Source organism: Vipera ursinii, assembly GCF_947247035.1.
Source record: "Vipera ursinii genome assembly, chromosome: 7".
Lineage (NCBI taxonomy): Eukaryota > Metazoa > Chordata > Lepidosauria > Squamata > Viperidae > Vipera > Vipera ursinii.
In genome coordinates, this window is record NC_139521.1 from 25,681,712 (window position 1) to 25,697,850 (window position 16,139).

The 16,139-nt window shown below is 45.1% G+C and overlaps 1 protein-coding gene across 8 annotated transcripts in view; it reads left to right on the forward strand.

Annotated features, from left to right (window-relative positions):
- Window positions 1-16,139, forward strand: part of CLCN3 (chloride voltage-gated channel 3) — an 82,711-nt gene that overhangs the window by 28,819 nt on the left and 37,753 nt on the right. For all 8 annotated transcript variants that reach the window (XM_083367580.1, XM_083367586.1, XM_083367581.1 and 5 more), the window contains 2 exons: window positions 14,427-14,590; window positions 15,620-15,719. In XM_083367580.1, coding sequence (XP_083223706.1) covers window positions 14,427-14,590; window positions 15,620-15,719 — 264 coding nt within the window. The remainder of the gene's footprint in view (window positions 1-14,426; window positions 14,591-15,619; window positions 15,720-16,139) is intronic.

Genomic DNA, 16,139 nt, shown 5'->3' on the forward strand with positions numbered 1-16,139 from the left:
AGCTTTGATGTAAATTGTGTAATGTTATAACTCCTTAGTAATGGCTGCCATAACTAGATGACCAGCATTAATCAAGGAAGCTATTTTGACTCCTCCGTGAAAGAGAATGCTGTTTGTACTAGGCGTTGAAGTCTCTACGTGCTATATAGCATTAACTCCTTCATGGCATTCTGAATGCTCAGTGAACTATGAATTTACTTCATGATTTAAAACAAGTTCTTTACTGTAAAAACAAAATGGGTTATATTGGTTTTTATTTGCAGCCTCAGGAAGTTTTGATTTCAGTGTTATTTTTTACTGATAAGCCATTTGGAAATCGTATGCTGTAAAATATTTTTATGCTTTTTCTTATATCAGGTGCTTTGAAGCATTGTTAGAGAATGAGCAGTTTTCAGGTTATGGGAGGAGAGGGTGTAATTGGGGAGCTGATTCAATTCATAGGGAGTCTGTCTTTCAAACAGTAGTTCAAATAGCAGATATTATTTTTGTGGTTAATATGGCTGTTACAGTCTAAAGGAGTGATTGTGACATGGAGTGATTATGCAAAACACATAAATAAGATAGGTAATTAAAAAAAATATGTAACACTGTTTCTTCTTCCAGTATCAGCATTTATTGTGGAAGCTGCTGCTCTTAGCTTAAATCTATGAGCTAGAGGAAAAAGAATTAGTAAAGTACCACTAGTGAAGCTTTCTATTTTATTTCTATAATATTGGGCTTCCTTGAAACTTTCTCTTTTAAGTGCTTTCTTTTCAGCACCCCTGTATAAACTAAATTAACTAAAATAAAATCTTATTGACATTTATTTGAAAGGTGTGGTCTTTTTTCTGATAACTTTATTCATACATACAGTATAATGAATAAAATGTTCAAATAGGATTAGGGTGTGCCTGGACTAAATCTTCCCTTAGTCCTGGAAACTTATTGGGTGACTTTGGGACAGTCTCTCAGCCCAATCTAGCCGGTGGGATTATTGTTACGATAAATTAGGTATGTCCAATCCACAGCTCATAGGCCGCATTGGTCCTGGACAGCTAGTAATGCAGCTCCACAAATTATAAACTTCTAATATTGTTTACGCATATATATATATGTGTGTGTGTGTGTGTGTGTGTGTGTGTGTGTGTGTGTACGTATACGTGTGTGTGTGTGTGTGTGTGTGTGTGTGTGTGTGTGTGGTTGCTCTCCTGGTGTCCGTGTAAATGCCAAGGGGCCAGTTATCCAGCTGCTCTTGTTTCGTGCCTCCCCCGCCCTTTGGTCGAATCTGAGCCTCCACCTCAAGATCTAACGCCGGGAACGTTGTGGATTCATCCTTCCTGGGGATCACTGTTGTAGACACGTCATTTAAATCAGGATCTAGTACAAGGCATGTCTCAAGTTCTAATATAGGGCACGTTGTAGATTCATCCTTCCCAGGGGTCACTGTTGTTCTGCCTGTAGCCATGCTATTCAAATCCTGCAAAAAGCGGACTTGTTGCGCCCATCGTGTGTCATGGCGCTTTTTTTCCCATCCCCTGAGCACCTGGTAAGCAGATAAAAGGTCTATATGACATTTGATGGAATTTTTGTTGGATAACCAGGCCTCCTTGAGCAGTCAGCCACCCTTGGTGGCATCCCGGGCTATGGCCTCGGCATTGGAAAGATCAAACATATGGTTGTGACTAGCCATATGTGCCCACTCCTGTGAGCGTTGCTCTTGTCTTCTGATCACCAACTCATGCTCATGAATCCTGGTTTTGAGCCTCTTACTTGTTTCCCCAACGTAATTGCATTGGCAATTCTTGCATTGAATTCTGTATATTATTGAAGATCTTTCTTCATTGGGGAGCGGCTCTTTGGGATGCATTACCATGGCACGCAGGGTTTGGTCTGGTCTATGGACAACATTGACGTTGAACAGGGCCAACAACCGTGCAGTTGTCTCGGACACCCCATTAATATATGGGAGTGTCATTTGTGTGGTCAGCATTGTGCTCTATCATGTAGGCTATGATGGGATTCGTGTGGCCTGCTGTGTCGCCATTATGCCTGCATATGCGGTATAGATATTTCTTCTCAACTTTGGCCCTAACCGTATTGCAGTGCGAGCTGACCCGTTTAAACAATGTCCGAATGCAACTGATCTTGTGTGCCACGGGATGGTTGCTCCTGTAATTCAAGGTTCTATCCGTGTGGGTTGGCTTGCAGTAGTCAGTCGTATGGAGGGTGCCATTAGGTTGATGTCTGACTAGTACATCCAAAAAGGCAAGAGAGCCTTTGGCCTCTTCCTCAGCAGTGAAACGGATGTCTGGATAAACTGAGTTCAGCTCGTCCATGAAACTGGCACTATCCTGTTTCTTAATGACTACAAATGTGTCATCCATGTATCTAGCCCAGAACCTGGGGTGGTATTTGGTCATAACTGCAGTCTCTAACTGCTGGAGGACTGCCTCTGCAATGACACTCAAAATGGGGGATCCCATTGGTGTCCCTTTGATCTGTTCATAAATGATGCCCTGGAAAGTAAAATATGTTTTGAGACACAAGGTCACAAATTGTACAAGATCTTCGACATGGGGTGAGTCCTGGTGCTGTCCTTGCTCCTGTTGTAGGCAGTTCCTTATGACAGTGACCGCCAGATCTTGTGGGATAGAGGTGAAAAGTGAGGTGACGGCAAAAGATAACATTACCTCACCATCCTCTATCCTTAGGGATTTTATCCTTTCCAGGAACTCCTCAGGTGACCTAACTGTAGTCTCATTGTTGTCAACTAAGTATCCAATAAGTATGCCAAGTACTACCTAGAGAGTCTTAAAACTGAATTATTGCTAAAACAGTTATATGGTATTACAGTTTTCAAAAGCTTGTTTGGGCTTGTGGCAGATCTTATTAACTGATTTGGTCTATTTCTCTTTTAAAAATTGATGATTACCTGATAATCTTTAAAAATTATTTTATAGCCATGTTCAGTTAAAGTAAGCTTCCAGTGCTTTGGATTAAGTCACAAGTAAACTTAATTAGGTTTTTTGAGAAGAACAGTAAATATAGAGTTTGCTTATCCATGGATATTTAGGAGCAGAATTTTTACAATTTCTGTGATTAGGGTCTGTAGTATATTTAGTAATAAAAAGTCCTGTGCATTCTGATGTATATTCCTTTCAAGTATTATGACTGCTAAGAAAGAGTTCTCTGATTTATGTCCTGTACACAGCTGTCTGGGAAAATTATATCAGCATTCCCCAACCTTTCTGGGTTGGCAGCCCTGTGGGGGTGGGGGGAAGGAAATGGTTTTGTGTGAGGGGCAGGCATGGCTGTGTGCACTGCTTCATTTGTGTGAGCGCTTACTGCTTGTGCAAGTGGGGCAATGCACTCACTCACCCACCACTGGCGTGCCCCAGTTCCAAATTGGCCAAGGCCCAATTATGGGCCACAGCCCAGGGGTGGGGGAACCCTTGATCTATATCAGGGCTTTTTAACCAGTGGTACGGGTACCACCTGTGGTACATTGGCACCTGGCAGGTGGTACACGACCATCCTAGAAAAGTGGTAGCGAGGGAGGGGAATGAGCTGAACCAGTGGCAGCACCACACAAGCCTGAGCGAGAGATGGCTGGAGCTGCAGGGCTGTCAGGGCTCAGTGGAAGCGCCAGGATCAGCACCAGTCTCCAGCTGGAGCTCGGCGCTGATCCTGGCACTTCTGTTGAGCCCAGAAAAAGCACCAATCAGCTGGAATGTTGCAGCGTCTCCATGGTCTTGTGATTTACATTCAGATGCTTGGCAACTGATTCATATTTATGACAGTCACAGTGTCCCAGGGTCATGTGAAGTGACCAAAACCTGCTGCAACCACCCAGCAGAGGGGGGGGAATAAAAACTAAACACCGCCCCACCCCACCCCTGCTGCCAATGCTCAACAGAAATGCTCACAATGGTCATCAAGTTTTTGACACCTTGCTAGGCAACTGGTGATACTTGGATGTTGCCATACCCTAAAAGTGGTACAGCGGGTGAAAAGGTTGAAAAGCCTGGCTATAAGGACTTGTCAATAGAAAGAGAATACTGCCTGAAGGAAGTGGCATGCAGTATATCCGAGGGATCAAACATGATTGGACTGTATTTAAAAAAAAATAATGAAAAATTGCCTCTTTTTTCTGAGGGAGTTGACACATCAGCAGGATCAAATTAGGCATTTATTTTTTTTCACATGCTAAGCCAAAAGATTCGCCATCACTGGTCTAATCCTTTGGAAAACTACAGATTAATAGGTCTAGTTTTCTTTTCCAGCCGTTCAGGTAAGTACATGACTTGCAGTATTGAATTCCACAAGTTAAGTATGTATTTTGTGAAGAAGTTTTTCTTAGTTTGTGTTTGAAATTTCCAAGCACCTTAAATTTTATTTATTTATTTATTTATTTAGATTTATATACTGCCCTTTCCCGAAGGACTCAGGGCAGTTTACAGGGCATTTAAAAAACAGTCAATACAAACGTTAAAACAAATTAAAAGAGATTAAATAGAACCCTGAGAAAATTAAAACCCAGTTAAAATTAAAATTAAAAATATTCTCAGCTTGGGCCAGAGAGCTCGAAGAGCCAGGTCTTCAGGTCCCGGCGGAATGAACGGAGGTTGGGGGCAGTCCTAAGCTCAGCAGGCAACTGGTTCCACAGGGCAGGCGCACCCACTGAGAAGGCCCTACCCCTGGGTGTTACCCGCCGGCAGTCTTTAACCGGCGGCACCCTGAGGAGACCCTCCCTTGGGGCCTGAGGGGATGGGGTGGGGACAGTGATCCCCACGGTGATTGGGAATGGCAGCAGACAGATGAACAGAGGGCCATATCGAAATCTGGGATCACGCCCCCGCTATCTTTGAGCGGTGGCGCGCTCCGACCCTCTGGCTTCATCCTGCTTTTCCAGGGGTGGGGGAGGACAGGTATCTGAGCTCAGGCTGGTCTATTTGAATGCCAGGTCTGTGGTGAATAAAGCTCCCCTCATCCGGGATTTGATCGAGGAGGAAGACACAGACCTGGCATGCATTACGGAAAGTTGGTTGGGCCCGGAGGGAGGAGTCCCTCTGATTGAATTATGCCCACCAGGTTTCCGTGTGCTGCATCAGCCTCGGGCTCAGGGGTGGCAGTTGTCATCAAGGAGGCCCTTTGTCCGCGGGAGGCCATGGCCCCGCAGATAGGCGGATGTGAGTGAGTCCCTCCTGAAGTGGGGCCCTGGAGGTCAGTTGGGCCTGTTGCTTGCGTACCCTTCTCCCAGCTGCGTGGCAATGACCCTGCCCGGGCTGCTCAATGCTCTCTTGGGGTTGGCGGTTGAGTTTCCCAGACTTACGGTTCTGGGGGATTTCAACTTGCCTTCCTTGGGGGAGACGTTGGGAGTGGCCCGAGAGTTCATGGCTTCTATGATGGCCATGGACCTGACCCAGATTATTCAGGGTCCTACCCACAAGGGGGGAAACATGCCCGACCTTATTTTTATCTCCGGGCAGTGGCTTAATGGTCTGGGTGGGGTTTCTCCATCTAATCAACCCCTCTCATGGACAGATCATTATCTCCTGCGGCTGGGCCTCTGTTATGCCACCTCCTGCTGCTGGGAGGCGGAACTGACCAGGTGGTTCCGCCCCAGACGCCTGATGGACCCGGAAGACGGCGCTTGGACTGATTCCTGCCTCCCTTTCCCACAGCCCGGTCGAGACCTTGGTTGACGCCTGGCAACGGGCTGCTTCTGAGGCTCTTGACCACGTTGTGCCTTTGCGGCCTCTTACCCAGCGCAGGTCCCGGTTGGCCCCTTGGTTTTCCGTGGACCTACGGGAGATGAAGCGCCGGAGGAGGGGCCTAGAGAGCATTTGGAGATCCAGTCGGTCTGAATTTGACCGAACACAGTTAAGATCTTTTACCAGATCTTACCTTGTGGCAATTGAGGTGGCGAAGTGTGCTTACTTCGCCACCCTCATTGCGTCCGCAGATAAATCGCCTGGCCGCCCTTTTTAGGGTGACCCGTTCCCTTTTAAATCAGGGGACAGGGGAAGATCCCTTGCGGGGACGGGCCAAGGAGTTTAGTCAGCATCTGCTGGACAAAGTCGCTCAGATTCGGACCGGTCTGGACTCTGACTGGGCAGTATCTGACAGGGAAACGATGGATCTGGCCGATATTATTTGGGAGGAGTTTAACCCTGTGACTCCGGATGAAGTGGACAGGATCATGGGTAGATTGAGTGCCGCCATGTGTTTGTTGGACCTGTGTCACTCCTGGCTGGTTTATGCGGCTCGGGAGGTCACACGAGGCTGGCTCCAGGCAGTGATTAATGCTTCTCTGAGTGAGGGGTGCTTCCCTGCCGCCTTGAAGGAGGCGGTGGTGAGGCCCCTCCTCAAGAAACCTGCCCTAGACCCGGCCATTTTGAATAACTTTCGTCCTGTCTCCAACCTTCACTTTTTTCTTGCGAAGGTTGTTGAGAGTGTAGTGGCACGGCAACTCCTTTTGGTCCTGGAGGAAACTCAGTATCTGGATCCGTACCAATTGGGTTTCAGGCCCGGGTACAGCACGGAGACGACATTGGTCGCGCTGGTGGATGATCTCTGGCGGGCTCGGGATAGGGGTTATTCCTCTCTCCTAGTCCTATTAGATCTCTCAGCGGCTTTTTATACCATCGATCATGGTATCCTGTGACGTCTTCGGGGGTTGGGAGTGGGAGGCACCATTTTACGGTGGTTCTCCTCCTACCTCTCGGGCCGTTTGCAGATGGTGTTGGGAGGAGGACAGAGGTCAACCCCGAGGCCCCTTGATTGTGGGGTGTCTCAGGGTTTGGTCCTCTCTCCCCTCCTGTTCAACATCTATATGATGCCACTGGGCGAGATCATCCGTGGTTTCGGGGTGAGGTATAATCAAATATGCGTATGATACCCAGCTTTTCATCTCCACCCCGAACCAACCCAGTGATGCCCTTGACGTGATGTCCCGCTGCCTGGAAGCGGTATGAATCTGGATGGGGAAGAACAGGCTCCAGCTCAACCCGGCCAAGACTGAGTGGCTTTACGTATTGGCATCTCGTGTAGTCCAAGATCTTCCATCTTTGGTTATGGGGGGAGAGGTGTTGCCTCCCGTTGATAGGCGCGCAACTTAGGCATCCTCCTGGATGCACGACTCAGTTTAGAAGTTCATGTTGGAGTCGTGGCCAGGGGGGCATTTGCACAGGTTCGCCTGGTGCACCAGTTGCGACCCTATCTGGACCGAGATGCTTTTCGTACGGTCACTCATGCGCTCGTCACCTCCCAGGTAGATTACTGCAATGCTCTCTACATGGGGCTGCCCTTGAATACCACCCGGAGGCTTCAGCTGATGCAGAGCTGATACAGGCTTCAGCTGATACTCCCATATTACACCCCTCCTGCCTGAGCTGCATTGGCTACCGGTTACCCTCCAGGTGAGATTCAAGGTGCTGGTCCTTACCTATAAAGCCCTACATGGCTTAGACCCAGGATATTTGCAGGACCATCTGCTGCCAGGAACGCTTTCCCATCGCCCTGTGCGCTCACACAGAGAGGGCCTCCTCAGGGTGCTGTCGGCCAGACAATGTTGGCTGGCGACCCCCAGGGGGAAGGCCTTCTCTGTTGGGGCACCTGCTTGGTGGAATCAACTTCCCCGGGACCTCCGGATGGCCCCAGACCTTTGGTCCTTTCGCCGTGACCTTAAGACATATCTTTTCCAACAGGCCGACCTGGATTGATGATAATGGGGTTTTTAATTATGATTTTAAATGTTTAAATATTTTTAATATTTGTATTTATTTGTATTTTATTGTTGTTAGCCGCCCTGAGTTCTTCGAGAGATAGGGCGGCATACAAGTCTCATAATTAATAAATAAATAAATAAACAAACTAATTGGAGAATGTGACTAATGACAGCAATGAAAAGAGGAGAATTGTGTTTAATATTACTGTGCTAAGGGGAAGGGAATTCAGATTCCAGCTTCTCACAAGTATTGCCGATGTTATGGGGCTCTAATAAAAGACTTTTAAGGTAAACTGCCTCAGAGTTCTTTGAAGAGCTCATCCATTGGAAACTTGACATCAAGCTGGAATCCACCAACTTTACAAACTAACTAGGGGGTCCCGAACTCCTGTCACTGTCTCCACATTTGGGAGACAGGCTGACAAAGAGTGGGGGAAGATTCCATCATGGAGGAGGAAAAATTGCCTGAAACCAGCTCCCTGGCAGCAGCAGTTACCCCAGGGGGGGAAGGGCCAGCGAAGAAGCCTATAGGAAAAGAGATTCAGCAAACCTCCCAGCTGAGAGCTAGACCCAAACAACCAGGAGAATTGGTCTGGTCGTCAGAGTGGATTAAGCCCAGCAGAGACTCCAGATGCCTGGAAGCAGCCTTGCCATCCCCAAGGGCTTCAAAGGTGGAGGAGGTAGAGTGACAACAAAGAGACTCCTGCACATCCCTTTCCCTAGACTGGTGGGGAGCTGCCAGGCTATCTTGAGACTGAATACTCGAGTGAGTGGAAATATCCATCTGCAACCCATAGCCAATCAATTTACTATCTAGCAGAAAGGTTTGAAGAGCTAGAAGTGAGGAGCGCAGAACAGCTCCTGGTGAGAGAGGCCCCCAGCCCCCATTTCGCAGAGCTAACAGCCCTCCAACCCTTGGAGTTCCCTACTAGGGCCTTCAGTCCCACAGAGGAAGAGAACCTAGGACCCACCCCAGCAGTGGGGAGCATGGCAACCCCCACAGAAAGAGGGGCAACAACTCAGCCTAAATCAGCTAATAGAGCCCTTGCAACAGCTTGGGGTGATGCAGAAGCCTGGAGAGCAACAGCTAGTTGAAGGACGACAACTCCATGGAGGCTGGTCACCGCCCTCAAGCGCCAAGGAACCACTGAGGGACCCGCAATTGAGGGAGGCACCACAGCAATTGAGGCTAACATGACTCCTAGTAGATCAGCAGCAGAGGGCACCACAATTCCCTGCAGACCAACAACAGAGTAGACAGCAACCCCCATCTATCCAACAACCATTCTCGCTGACTTCCCACTGGCCATCAGCAGCCTCCCCTCAGACAACCACAGCAAGGGGGACAGCAGAGGGCCCAAAGGTCCAACCCCTGGGGATACAGCAGCACCAGTGGGGTAGCCAGCAACTGGGGGTCAAACAGCAGCAGTGGGGGCCCCGGCAGCCATTGAATCAACAACCAGGATGTGGGCCCCTCCCTTCAGAGCAACCTTCTATGGGGATGCAGAGAAACTAATTTTTTTCCTCAACCAAGTATGCTCTCATTTGAATCGCTGGGCCTGTCTCTACCCAGACCCAGATGCTATGGTCGATGTGATTGCATCCAGCCTAGAGGGAGAAGCGTCCAAATGGTTAAACAATTTATATAATGAGCAAGCCCCTGAATTGGAAGACCCCCAACTTTTCCTCCTAGGGCTGAGGGAAAGATTTGAGGACCCATCCATTGCCCTCAAAGCAGAAGAACAAATCCACAAGATAAAACAAGCTGGCCAGCCTGCCCTGGAGTACGTGCGGGAGTTTCGCAAGATTGCCGGTCGGATAGAGAGATGGCCTGAGCAATCCATTATTCATCATTTCAGAGAAGGGTTGGACGACCACCTTTCTCAGGCATGCATCCACCAAGCTGTACCTGAACAGCTGCAAGAATGGTACCAGGCAGCAGTAAAATTAGATGTCCAGCTCACCCGCTATAAGAAGCCTCTCCCACCTGAAGCTGTGCCAAAGCCATAAGACCTAAGCCACCTACAGGCCTGCCAATCAAGTGCTTTCGATGCGGACAGCAGGGGCATTGAGCAGCAAACTGTCCAGTCCCCTACCCACAACAGCAGAGTAGACTGGAACCAGCAACGAGGAGGATACCTGCACAGCAGCCACTGAGAGAAAAGTCCAACTGGGCTACCCAGGAGCCTGTTGCCCTGGTTAAATCCCCCACCCAGAAGGACGCTGGGCCATTGACTGGACCTGCCCCCACTCTACCTGGCTTTGACAGCGACGATGAAAGGGAGAACGACCTGATGGTGAGTCGACATGTCCCACCTTTTTTATTGCCTGCTAAACTCATAATCCCTAAATCAGGGGCACAAGTAGACTTGAAAGTACTAGTCGATACTGGCTGCTCCCAATGCATCATTAGCCTGTCATGTGCCCTGAGACTGGGCATATGGGCTAAATCGCTCTCCAAACCTGTGAGATTTGAGCAAGCCAGTGGCTCCGTAATGGGAGGGACTTTAGTCACGCAATTAACGCAGCCCTTATGCCTAGAGATAGGCGAGCACTGGGAGTTTATTTGCTTCCTGGTGGCTCCAAAAATGACTGAGGCTGTGATCCTAGGACTAGCCTTGTTAGACAAATGGAAGCCATTTATCTGGTGGGAGAAAGGAATGAGAACTGTGAGACTACCCATAGGGCCCAATCCCCCCATTGATTCAACAAATGTTAGAGGTGATTTTAGCCCACCCAATGGGTGAGTTTACATGGCTGCCTTACAGCCATCAGGCGAGCCGCTCATCCCCAGTGAGTACCACGACCTAGCGAAGGCATTTAGTGAGAAAGAATGTGATATCTTACCTCCTCACCGGCCCAATGATTGTTCCATTGAACTGTTGCTGAGGGCCAAACTTCCATGACCAAGAATGTACACTATTTCCCACCTTGACATGGAGGAGATGCAGCGATATGTGAATACAAACCTAGCGAGGGGATTCATTGAATGGGCCAAGTCTACAATGGGAGCCCCTGTGTTGTTCAAAGAAAAAAAAGATGGGTCTCTTCATCTCTGCATGGACTATAAGGGTCTCAATGCTGTGAGTGTGGAAAAGAAATACCCTCTCCCCCTCCTGAAAGACTTGCTAGCCCACCTGGGAAAGGGGAGTGTCTTCACTAAATTAGACCTGAGAGAAGCTTATTATAAGGTGAGAATAAAGGAGGGGGATGAGTGGAAAACAGCCTTCAACTGCAACTTGGGAAGCTACCAGTTCAAAGTCATGCCATTTGGACTGCAGGGGGCCCCCAGCCGTATTTATGCAATTGATTAATGAGGTCCTACATGATCACCTATACAAAGGGGTTCTGGTGTATCTTGATGACATCCTAATATACAGTATGAATATGATTGACCATATAAGGCTGGTGAGAGAAGTGTTAAACTATTGAATGCCAAACGTTATGTCAAATTGCCAAAATGTGAATTTCACCAAACCCGATTAGAATATCTTGGCTATAGAATTTCCAATGAGGGCATTGAAATGGACCCAGCCAAAGTGAAAGCTATAATTGAATGGCAGCCCCCAAAGACTCACAAACATCTCCAGAACTTCCTAGGGTTTGCCAACTTCTACCATCAATTTATTCCCTCTTTTGCTGAGATTGCTCTACCCCTTACAGAACTACTCAAAACGGGTAAGGGAGGGGGAAAACCGTGACCTTGCCAGCCACTAGCATGGACTATGAGTTGTCGGACAGCTTTTGAGAATTTAAAAAGACTATTTGCTGCTGAACTGGTTCTAAAGCACCCCTGCCCAGGGGACCCCTTTGTAATTCAAGCTGACGCCAGCGATGTGGCAGTTGGAGCTGTATTACTGCAAAAGAATAAAAGTGGAGTCCTGCAACCTTGTGCCTACACCTCTTAAGAAATTCACTGAAAGCGAGAGGAGATGGGCAGTCTGGGAGAAGGAGGCCTTTGCAATTAGGTACAATTTTTCCCCCTTGTAAGCCAGACCATCCCTGCATGTTAGGGATGTCTGATTGGCTTTAAACCAGGGGTGTCAAACTCAGTTTCATTGAGGGCCGCATCAGCATTGTGGTTGCCCTCAGGGGGCCGGGTGGGTATGGCCAGGCTGGGCATGGCTAGAGTGCGTATGGCCTACTGGGTGGGCATGACCAGCTCTACATCGTTCGCATCAAGGGTGCCTATGGGGGCCTGGGCAGGAGTGGGACAGATCTGAGGGTCTCTGGCAGAAGGAGGGTCTCTGGGCCAGGGCCAAGGCAGTGGGGGCCGTTCCCTCACTGTTTCCAGGATGGCTTCGCGGGACACATGAAACCACTTCGTGGGCTGGATCCGGGCCCCGGGCCTTGTGTTTGACATGTCTGTGTTAAGTGAATCGTTACAGTTGTTGAGACAATCATGATTCACTTAACAACAGCAATACTTCGCTTAACAACCATGGCAAAAAAGATTGTAAAATCAGGCATAACTCACTTAACCACTGCCTGGTCCCAATTGTGGTTGTAAGTCATGGACTACCTATATATTGTTTGTAGGCAGAATATATATTTGTCTCCTCTAAAGTCACTCAGTGAGCTTCAAGACAAATTCAGAATTGAAATCCATGATCCTAATCTAGTGCTATTAACCACTACATTTTTATGGTTCATGTTGTTATCAATAAGCTGTTTAGCTGAGAAAAAATGGGTTTGCTATTAATTTGTACTGTATTTATTTGATAAATATCTAATTATAAGAAAACAAGGAATTCATAGCCATAAGAAGGACAAATAAAACCATTCCATATTGGAATTTGATGGTATTAATGCATATTTATTTGAAAGAAATAGATTTGGTTTCTGGGACATTGAAATAAATGTTAGATTGGTTATGTTTAAATGACTGTATCTGATTTATAATTTTTATCAATATTTTTTTCTAAGAAGAAACTACGTTAGTTTTGAATGCCATTGGAACTGGGTCATACAGCTAAAATTAGTTGGCTCTTTTTCACTAAACATGTTGGGAAATAGGTGCTTGGGAAACATGTAGGATCACAATATAACCTGTCAGCAGAACTGTTGTTTCCACTCAGTGGGAATTAAGAAAATTATTAGTAGAAGAGTGATTGGGTGGGTGGGAGTAGGCTGACTAGTCATTCATGCACACAGCTAGTGTTCTGAAAGTTTCTCTGCTCTTCTTTTGAAACATGTTACTTGAAACTTGTTAGCTAATACTCTTGTACCTATTTTGATGAGCCACTTATAACCAAGGACACTTTCAGAGCATTTCTTCAGCTGATTGGTTTCCTGAATTGCTAAAAACATAATTGTGCAAGGAAGGTAATTATGTTAAAAATTTATTTGATGAAAGTCTGGAAAATAGATGAAATGGTACTAGACAAATATAAAAAAATGCCTAATTGCAAAATAAACAACAATGCTTACAGTGCTGTCTAATGTCTGTGTATTTTCCCATGTAGTATGGCTGTAGTATTGTTCATATTTATTCTCTTATTGTCTTAATTATTATTATTCTGTTGCTTTGCGTGTACACTGAGAGTTTCTGCACCAGAGACAAATTCCTTGTATGTCTAATTACACGGCCAAATAAAGTAATCAGTTTAATTCTTTTTTTTTTTCAATTTGCCTGATTCAGTTTCTTTCCTTTTGTATACAATAAACTTTATCACAAATGGATAAGCTTTGGTGGCCATTAGGCTGCCCTTATGTTTTTGAGAACAGAGTTGCTAAAATGTAGTTTAAAGGGATAAGTACATTTAAACGATAATTTACTAAATTTATCTCCTGCTATATAGATTGCTTCTTAGTGTCTATTTTTTTTTAAAAAATGTGATTATCAAATTATTTATGTTAGCATGACACTTTTACTATTTAAACACTTTTTAGATTGCTAGACTGACCTATCCTAACTAAAGCTGCCTCGAGACACTTTGCTGCTTGATGCAGAGCAGGGGAAAATGACTTTTTTCCCCAAGAGAAACTAACTAGAGTGGTGGCTATCTCTTTGTTCAGCACTCATAATGAGACAGCAAATGCAAACTTCACTTTACACTACATTTCAAGGTAAAATCCTGAGTTATATTTGAAAGGCAAGTCATTATATGGCACTACCTTTGCCCTCCAGAATCTAGTATTTTGTGCCCTGTAGCATTTGCCATCTTTGCAGCCTCTTTATTTTTGAAAATGTTATTGCAAAAAGAAAAGTAAAAGTAATAATCTACAGCAGGGCTTTGATCCGCAGTATTTGATTCTTGTGGCTTCAATTAACCTTTCAAATCTATTGAATCATACAGTTATATAATTATATAATTATATAATTTCAAAAGAATGAAGATTTCTCTATATACCCTTTAAAAAAGCTCACTTACCACTTTGATATATCTTCACAATGAAGTTTCCATTTCAAATGCAACTGAGGCGGGCTGATGGTGAATCAAAGTGATCTGGCAGGAAAGTGGTATTTTTGTATTAAAAGACAGAATACATCCTGTAATGCAGCTATTTTGATTGCATGGAAGGGAAGCCTGAGGGAGCACCCAAATTGTTCCACTGCAAGACACTGCCCCTCCAATTCATCAGGCATAATTTTCCTTTTTTTCCTTTGTACTTTGTATGTGATATATCTGTGTGTATTTCCTTTCCTATTTCCTTTTGCTACTGAATTGTATATTTTCCTTTTTACAGAACTAAGTTACTGTTTATCCTATTTCAGCTGCAGGAACTCATTATACAATGAGAAATGGAGGCAGTATTAACAGTACAACACATTTATTGGATCTCCTTGAAGAGCCAATTCCTGGAGTTGGAACCTATGATGATTTCCACACAATTGATTGGGTGCGAGAAAAGTGCAAAGACAGAGAGAGACACAGAAGGGTATTTAAAATACTTAAATTTACTTTTCTTGATGCGTTTATAAACTGTTTAAGGTTAATAGTTGTCGATTTGAAGACAAGAAAAACCAGTGGGCACAAGGGGGAAGGAGAGCCATGTGAGTACCAGGTTGCTGGTGGCCAATGATTTTTTATTCCAGGAGATAGGTAAACACTCATTTGTGAAAAAAATGTTCTTAATTCTTCTTGTTTCTCATATTAATGTGACATGTTTAAGCAATCAATTTAAACTGCTCGAATGCTTGGATGTTTCTATTTAGATTTTGCCTTATATGTTCATCTGAAAAAATAAGCATTTGCTCACCTTCTGAAACAAGGCATTGGTCATTCATTGGTCATCAACCGTTTTTCATATGGTCAAAATTCAGATGCTTGGCAACTGGCATGTATGTCTGATAGTTGAGTATCCCACGGTCACATGATCTTTTGTGACCTGACAAACAAAATGAATGGGGAAGCTAGATTCACTTAGCAGCTGTGTTGCTAACGTAACAACTGTAGTGATTCACTAAACAACTATGGAAAGAAAGGTCATAACATGGGGCAAAACTCATTTAACAACTGTCTTGCTTAGTAACAGAAATTTGGGGGCCCAGGGGGAGGGCGTTCTCTGTGGGTGCACCTGCCCTTTGGAACGAACTGCCGATGGAACTTCGGACTGCCCCCGACCTTCGCTCGTTTCGCCGGGACTTAAAAACCTGGTTGTTTGAATTGTCTGGCCTGGACTGAGGGATTTTAAATTATATTAAATTAAATTAAACTAAACTAAATTAAATTAATTTTAATTTTCAATTTTAATGTTATCTTAATTTTGTGGGCTTGTATTAATTTAATTGTATTTTACTCTCTTTTTGTATTGTTTTTAACTTGCCCTGTGAACTGCCCTGAGTCCTTCGGGAATAGGGCGGTATATAAATTCAATAAATAAATAAGTCGAGGACTACCGGAACTGTATCTGACTGTGCTAATAAAATTAAAATTTGTATTAATCTAAACTATATATTGTGTCTAGATCAATAGCAAGAAAAAAGAATCGGCATGGGAAATGACAGAAAGTTTGTATGATGCATGGTCAGGATGGCTGGTTGTGACACTAACTGGATTGGCATCAGGTAGAAACTCATTTTTTAATAATATCCTAAATATGTCAATTCAGAAATAAATTGTGTTGAATTCAGTAGAAACCTACTCCTAGGGAAAGGCTCAAGATTCCATCTACAGAAAGACCTTGCTTAGTGACTGTAACTCTTCTTGCTAATTATCCCAGTGATGGAAAGAACATTCCAAAGGACAATGGAGTTATAAGATTTGCCCTTTTATTCGGCTCCCTCTGAATTCAGTTCCAGAAACCTTCCCCACCATATGGGTTCATCCAGCTGTTTGGGATTATATTCTTCTGATGCTGTAAAGCAAAGGAAAGCTGAAGTAACATTGTAAACACAGACGTGGTCTTGTGATTTTCCTCTTATCACTTAGCGACCAAGTTGATGGTTCTAACTGTCACTGCTAAAAGAGGACTACTTTTATAAGCT